Here is an 8007-nt window from a genome sequence, read left to right as displayed (position 1 = left end):
ATTAGGGCTTCATAATGTTACAAACAGGCGTCATTTGCATAGTACCTGGTGTTTAATAGGTGAAGAAGTGTACGTGTGCGCGTGTGTCCGAACACAACCTGTCTTAAACGAACGCTTAGCTGAACGTAGTGACGCCGCGACGGTCATTTGGAACGCCACGACAGCGTCCGGAAACGTGCGAGACGATACTTCGTGCCGCCGGTACGTTATTTCACTGTTACGCGGGCGTGCGGACATACCTGCCACTAGAGGTCAGGATCCCCACTGTTAAAAATCAGTCCCTACGGCAGTACGACAAATTTAACCACACTACCGCAAAGCTGGATGTCTAAGACAAGAGACACCTAGGCTACAGATTGGTGGAACACGGGGCGAGAGAGCCCTCAGCCGAGAAACGACATTCGTTCTACTACGCTCTGAAGACCGGTGGATCGCCAAGAACAGAAAGGTCTCTTGACGTAGACGTTAAAAGACGAGAACGACAATTTTGTCACCAAAATATCACTAGCCTAGGACGTGTTAGACTGACTGAAGTTTAAAACAGTAGCGCCAGCGTCATACGCAAAATGATGGCGGTGCTCCAACCCAAGTCTAGCTTTAGTATAGAATCGCTGGTGTCAAAAGACCACCTCGCACGGGAGGGCCCTCCACGGACACTGCCTCACCCCTCTCAACTCCTGGAGTTGAGCAGACTTTGTCGTACAACAGCGACGACGACCATAGACTCGGGGATACCACGTGTCCCGTACACTCAAGGCGGGATTCCGGTGTCGCTACCGAGCCTAGGGAGTCTGTGCGGCGGGCCCAGGCCGGTGTCGGTCCCCCATTATGTGACGTACAGCGCGCCTACCATGGTGCCTCCGGGGCTGCTGACGGGCGGGCACCCGACAGTCCCGCACCAGTCGCCGGTGTCGCCGCAGTACCAGAGTCACCTCCCGTACAACCCCTGGATGCTGGGCGGACACCCGCCGTACGGACATAGGTTACAAGGTGAGACCATGATTACAGATGCAGATATATCTTCAATATGAGTATGATGGATAGAGTTTTATCAAACTGTTAAGGAGGTCGTCACCGCTTTCTTCACTAAGTCTGCATCAACTTCCGTGTCAGCAATAACGTTTCATCATGGAATAAATCGATACAACAAACGTATACAAAAATGATATGAAGTATAATATAATTCCGACCAACAATTAAAAAGTATACGAAGAATCTGAAGCAATCTTCCTGTGTAACTATGAAGATAATTGATCTTGTCAAAAAAATGTTAATACAAGACGTTTCTTGAGACAACCCGTTTATACATACATGTAGCACATTAGAATCGAACTAAGATTTGTCTGGAACTAGCTAATGACATACCAATATCACAATGACCTATGACTTGAGCCCAAAACGCTATCTAGGTATAAGGCATATTCCTCCCTAGAAATGCCAAGTGTGTCCTTTTAAAGTTTAGAATACATCTTTGCAGTCGGTCAGTTTATTTTTTCTTACTATATGTGGGTATATGCGAATAAGTGGACACAATTACATCGATTCTGTTTCTTAACTATTCACTCAACTTATTTATGCTGCACCAATGACAAGGTCTTTCCTACTTAACCCAGATTTGCTTATTACTTTTATCTATGCAAAACGACGGTCAATATATTTTGTTGCTGTTTAATAAGGCTCTTGTCTTACAAGGCCGCAAAACTACAGTTCAAGCACAGTTCAAGCTAGAGCCTTGTTTACCCTGAAACACCTAGTTATAATACCAACGCTTAAGATGTTGATCATTAGGTTTATAGCTTGATCAAAACTATCACGAGTGTTATAATTCATTTTGGTTTGATTTTGTAGCCATTCACGAAATAACTGTTACTACATGAATTTGTCGTCAGTGCTGTGTGGTAGTTTAGAGTTTGGATAGGTCTCCTTGATTGAACGACATTATAAGTATGGGATCGTAAAACATATATACCTGCGGTAATGACTTATAAGTTTTTTGAGAGGCATACAATAGAACAATGTATGCTTGTACCTACCAGTTAGACTTACAGTGACACAACTGTCAAGTTTGAATTCTATGTCTACTAACTTTTTCCTTCACTTTGAAGTACGCTGCAAAATACAGACATCTCGAGCTCAATACCACCATGATAATAACAAACGTGTAACAAAAAGTGCATCATAATTTGTGTAACAAATACGTGCATGTGACAAGCAGGAGACTTCGTTACTTTTTTCTATTCTTTGTAGTCATTGCGAAAGAGTTTCATATTTCCACCTACTTTCCCGAACAGGACCAGATATGGGTAACGGATCGCTTATCCATCTGCAAAATCCGTTCCGGAAACCGAAGAGAATCCGGACAGCGTTCACCCCGTCACAGCTGCTCCGGTTAGAACACGCCTTCGAGAAGAACCACTACGTAGTCGGACAGGAGAGAAAGCACCTAGCGCAGTCTCTGAGCCTCACAGAAACACAGGTGGGTTTTACATAGTCTCACAGAAACACAGGTGGGTTTTACACAGTCTCACAGAAACACAGGTGGGCTTTATACAGTCTCACAGAAACACAGCTAGGTTTTACACAGTCTCACAGAAACACAGGTGGGTTTTATACAGCCTCACAGAAACACAGGTGGGTTTTACACAGTCTCACAGAAACACAGGTGGGTTTTACACAGTCTCACAGAAACACAGGTGGGTTTTACACAGTCTCACAGAAACACAGGTGGGTTTTACACAGTCTCACAGAAACACAGGTGGGTTTTACACAGTCTCACAGAAACACAGGTGGGTTTTATACAGCCTCACAGAAACACAGGTGGGTTTTACACAGTCTCACAGAAACACAGGTGGGTTTTACACAGTCTCACAGAAACACAGGTGGGTTTTACACAGTCTCACAGAAACACAGGTGGGTTTTACACAGTCTCACAGAAACACAGGCGGGTTTTATACAGCCTCACAGAAACACAGGTGGGTTTTACACAGTCTCACAGAAACACAGGTGGGTTTTACACAGTCTCACAGAAACACAGGTGGGTTTTACACAGTCTCACAGAAACACAGGTGGGTTTTACACAGTCTCACAGAAACACAGGTGGGCTTTATACAGTCTCACAGAAACACAGCTAGGTTTTACACAGTCTCACAGAAACACAGGTGGGTTTTACACAGTCTCACAGAAACAGGTGGGTTTTAGATAGTCTCACAGAAACAGGTGGGTTTCACCTGTGGATTTCAGACAGTCTCGTATGCTCAGAAACACACCTACCACAAACACGAGTGGGGATCAGATCGTCTCTCAGAAATACAGGTGGGTTTTAGACCGTCTCTCAGTCTCAACGTCACACAGGTCGGACGTGGACAGTCTCACAGAAATACAGGTGACGTTTAGACATACTGAGAAGCCCAGGTGGCTCTTTCAGTCTCACAGATTCATGGCTGGGATTTAGACAGTCTCTCAGTCTCACAGAAATAGAGGCGAGGTTTAGACAGTCTCCTAACCTCATATCTATAACAAGTATTGTGAATTTTCAAAGTATGGAAGTAAAAATGCATTTATTGTAACCCAGATAATAAAGAAATCCATCATTCTAAAATGATCTATTACCGTCGTTTAACGAGATGGGACTAGAGTTAGAACAGAGTCAAGGAAATGATCTGAGTGATGAAAATTTGGAATAGAAGGAGGGGGAAATTATTTTGTATTCTCTCGCAGATGTTTTCCCTGCGATCATCTGTCATAAAAGTCCTCTTATCCACGTCGGTTGGTAGTTCATCTAGAAATCTTACGTAACTTGTGACTGTGGAATTTTCCCATTCTTACACTACTCATTAGAAGTGGCACATTTGCCAAGTTGAATGTAAAAACCCACCTAAATCGCGTGTGGGCATTACTTAATGAGCCAATTTTCTTGTCTTGCTCTGACTGTAGCAGACAACATCACGAGGTCTATCGGAACATAGAAGCTCCATGGCTGATAGGTTTAGTGGTGCTGCCAGAAGTGATTTAAAACCATAATAGCCTTACGTGTTTGGCTGGACTACGCTGCGGTTGGGGAGGATTTTGAGGAATTTTAAGCCCCATTCCTTCGCGCAAATGAGGGGAAATAGAAAACACTCGGGTCCCATGTGTAATCCATTGATGGCTTTGGAACTGATATCGCGTTTCAACAACAAAAACATTAATACAAAAACAAAACATGTTTTGAATATTTTAATCTAGCAGGATAGAAAAATCAAATTGTTCACCATAGGATACGAGAAAGGTGGGCAAAATCCCGGTACTCGTTACGTTCAACGCTTGGAGACAGCGTTACTTCTGGCCGTGGAAAAGACGATATTTTACCGCAGAGTGGACGGTAACGTACGCTGGATATCTTCTAAATCTTACCGCCTAAAATCTACATTAACGTTCTTAATTTGCAACTGAAAGAAATTCGATAGAGTTGTGCAAATTAAGCAATGAACGAAGGGTGTGTCTGCTTGCAACTAATGTCATGAATCGACTGAAATATCAAACGACTTTGAACTATGATACAACAAAGTCATATGCTGTACTATATAACACTATGAAGTACATTGTAAGGTGAAAATCATTTTATTATCTTTTCCATGCAAAAGTTGCTGAGCACAGTTAACATGACAATGCTATCTGAAGCACGCAGTCTTAATGTCTATGATTTTGACTCTTAAAGATACCTCCCTTCTTGAACTGTCGCATATAACGTGGGTGGTCCTTGTAAGTCATATACAGCATAATGTAAAGATAATTTTGCAATTTTTACCCGCAATTGGGTTTCTACAAAGTCGAATTGACTACGTCTCTGCTTCGTGTTGAACGTCCATTTTTGATGACACCCTGTCATGTCCAATTACCGAGCATGCATGCACTTTTCAACTCACCAAAATGGAAAGTAAATTTATGACGCTGCAAAATTTCTACTTCTCCTGCACAGAATAAAAGGTAGACTGTCTAACATAATATGATCTCCCCAAACTGTTAAAAGGCAGCGACATATGTTCAGAAGGTAATACTTGCTGATTGCCATCCTCCCCTCAACCTTTGTGCCTTGATATATGAGATATGGCGGTAGTCCAGCACTGAGCGTTTTCTTTGTGTTACTGACATATTATCTTCGATCCTTATCTCCCTCCAAAACATATACCACGGTCTGACAGCCCTCGTATTTCAACTGGGACAACGACGTAGTATATCACACGGCCTTGTGTAGTCAATGCTTTCCCTACACTCTACAGTAAAAGCCGGTAAAACGTGCATTAACCATTGTGCGACTGCACAATCGTCTTATTTTGTGTTGCCCTCCCTCTCGTCTTGTCTTTGTTTCAAGTACTGAATGCTGTGAACAGAAAACGTTGTTTAGAAATACGCCTTTTTTCTCAGGTAGTTTGAGCATTGGAGCACAATAAAAATGCCCTATGTTTACGACCGCTCGTCAGGTCGCATTACGATGACTTCACTGGTCACAAAATATCTGGCCACCAAGGCAAGGTACCCGATGGGAAAGGTGTCATAAGTATAACAACTAACGTAACAAAATTGTAACGACACTGAACAAGAATACAGTGATGATTTTTTTTTTTTGACAACGTATGGTCTCCGATACTCTATAGGTCGTCATGTCTGTTTGTTTGTTTGTTTGTTTGTTCGTGACCAGTGACTCTTTCGTTATGCCCAACAGTTAGAATTTGTAAATTTGTGAATCGGGCAATGAATGTCCCGACTTACATTAGCGACAAGGCATTGACAGCTTCATGGCATTGGCGATATGTTCTACTCATTTTTTGTGTGCTCTAGTTACATTCGCGAATGGGCGAGAACGTTTTAACTAGTGATGTACATGTATGTGTGTATAGTATGTTTCTACCGTGTACGCTACAGAAGTTTCTTCACATACTGTATAAAAATCATGTTGGTGAGTTGAGCTGTGGAATGGTTGAGTTGGTGTAATGTATTTTACCAGTTTTAAAATGAAAGCGAAAGGGTGAAACTAATACCAGATAGCATTTAGCATTTTGCTATGATGTTATGACGTTCAATAGATACTGGGTTGATAAGTATTTGTTGAAGGTATTTTGCGTAATAAGTAGATTATCTACAGAGTCTAAAGAGATTTCTTTCTACCCTCTCATTAACCCCTACAGGTCAAGGTGTGGTTCCAAAACAGAAGGACGAAACACAAGAGAGAACAACAAGGGGACGACGGGAGGGACTCTCCCACCAAGCACAGGGGCGCACACCACGTGAACAGGTGGAGACAGGCCACGCAGCAGCTCACATCGACGGGCGAACACACCACAACACCGGACGGACACGACGAAACTAAAAGTACCAGCAGTAGTAGCGACGCGGGATCAAGATAATAGAACACTTGCTGACTGACTGCTTCGGCTTCATTGCTTCAGGAGAAGTCTGGATCGACGGTAAAGCAGACACAAAAGACTTGAGAGAAAGAAACTCAGAACCGTTGTTGCTGCTTTCAACTGTAGAATCAACCAGGAGCCGTTCCCGCCAAGACGGTGAAGCTAAGGAAAATGCAGCGTCGTCGAACACTATGGCGATGAAAATAACCTCACTTCACTCAGCCTTCGAGTAAAGTACACTGACGGTAAGGGATCGCAACCGAAAAGACATGCATGACCCTTCACTCTGAACGATATCTTCCGACTGAAAACACAACAAAAGATGACTCAAGTAATAGCATTTTTCGTGCCGGGGACAAATACACAAATGGTACGGGACCAACCCACAGAACTGGACACTCATAACCTTTAAAACCAGACATTGTTTGCGATGCATTCTGAACATATATGTCTGACAAAACCTTCTTGGTCTGTCAGTATGGTGGAAGTGCTACTAGACTATGACGCAGTTGCGTTATAAAACCTTGACGTTTCAATAACTCGAAGACGTTGTGTATATTGCATGTATATAAAGCGTGGAGGTGGACAAATCAGGACAAGATCAATGTTTTTCTATGAACAAGTAGTGCGGCTGGCATCCAGCAAATTCACGTGTGTATGTCGAAGCAATCCACTCGCCACGTGTTTGACAATCAGGCGCAAGAGTATCAAACTTATGAAGAAAGGGACCTAGACATCTTTCTATAGTGAAATATTGTACAGAAAACGACACATGTACATGTACCTTAAATCTATGCACCAAGTCAAATGAACTCCACACTCTTGCTTTTACCACTGCGTACAAACAGCTATATGTGTCGTCTTTTATACTCACTGTGTATAGATCTTTTTATGAGCTGAAGAAATAAACAACGAACATTCGTCGAAGCAGTGAGCTATCGTCTGAAATCGTGTATAGCGTTAGTTTGAAAAATATTATTCAGCTTCAAGTGAACGCTTTTACATTGTGTAAATAGTGCTGTAGTTATGATTTGTCCCGAGTTCATCTATTTCGTTCCGCATTTTTAAATAAAACCTCAAATGTCCTTATGACGTCCTTTACTATAGTGACATTTGCGATTTCATCACAAAAGTTTACATAATTTACACTATATAAATGTTTATATTTGTAAAGATAATGTGACTTTTACGCTGTCATATCTAACTCCTGAGAACATGAAAATTATGTAAACACTTAAGGTCAGAAATGCCAGTTCCATGAACACAAACTTGTGACGGCCATGTTTTTTCAAACGACTTTTTGACACAGATGAAATTGACAACATTGTCGTTCATGTGCATGTCAGCCGGCTGTTCAACTGCATTATTCTCCATTCACCCTTTATGTGTCACTCGTACTCAGGCATAACGCGAATTGACAAAATAATAAGTCCGACAAATCTGCGACCCTCTCAGAGAAGGGTGTTCCCGCCGTGATTTCGCAGCCGGCCTGTCAGACCTAGTCTCGTCACCCTGACGCTACCATCCCGGTTGACAGATGTCGCCGTTACCGCCCGGCTAAATCGTCAAATTATCCCTAGCTATGTTGGAAATAGAAAAGATGTCAATGTGACTCAACTTGGGC

General features: G+C 42.5%; 1 protein-coding gene across 1 annotated transcript; it reads left to right on the top strand.

The window, feature by feature from the left end:
• Positions 1 to 392: 392 nt before the first annotated feature.
• On the top strand, positions 393 to 7310 carry LOC136443426 (homeobox protein EMX1-like). The gene is made up of 3 exons (XM_066440651.1): positions 393 to 990; positions 2292 to 2476; positions 6165 to 7310. Exons 1-3 carry the CDS (start codon positions 567 to 569, stop codon positions 6381 to 6383), a joined length of 828 nt encoding a protein of 275 aa, XP_066296748.1. The 5' UTR covers positions 393 to 566; the 3' UTR covers positions 6384 to 7310.
• Positions 7311 to 8007: the final 697 nt, after the last annotated feature.

The sequence above is a fragment of the Branchiostoma lanceolatum genome, chromosome 10, assembly GCF_035083965.1.
Source record: "Branchiostoma lanceolatum isolate klBraLanc5 chromosome 10, klBraLanc5.hap2, whole genome shotgun sequence".
NCBI lineage: Eukaryota > Metazoa > Chordata > Leptocardii > Amphioxiformes > Branchiostomatidae > Branchiostoma > Branchiostoma lanceolatum.
This window is presented reverse-complemented; position numbering and strand designations above follow the sequence as displayed.

Excerpts from the sequence above, each read along its gene's own strand:
- LOC136443426 (XM_066440651.1), top strand. The coding sequence starts at position 567 with ATGATGGCGGTGCTCCAACCCAAGTCTAGCTTTAGTATAGAATCGCTG. Across the intron at positions 991-2,291 it reads GTACGGACATAGGTTACAAG|GACCAGATATGGGTAACGGA; the intron begins GTGAGACCATGA and ends TTTCCCGAACAG. Across the intron at positions 2,477-6,164 it reads TGAGCCTCACAGAAACACAG|GTCAAGGTGTGGTTCCAAAA; the intron begins GTGGGTTTTACA and ends TAACCCCTACAG.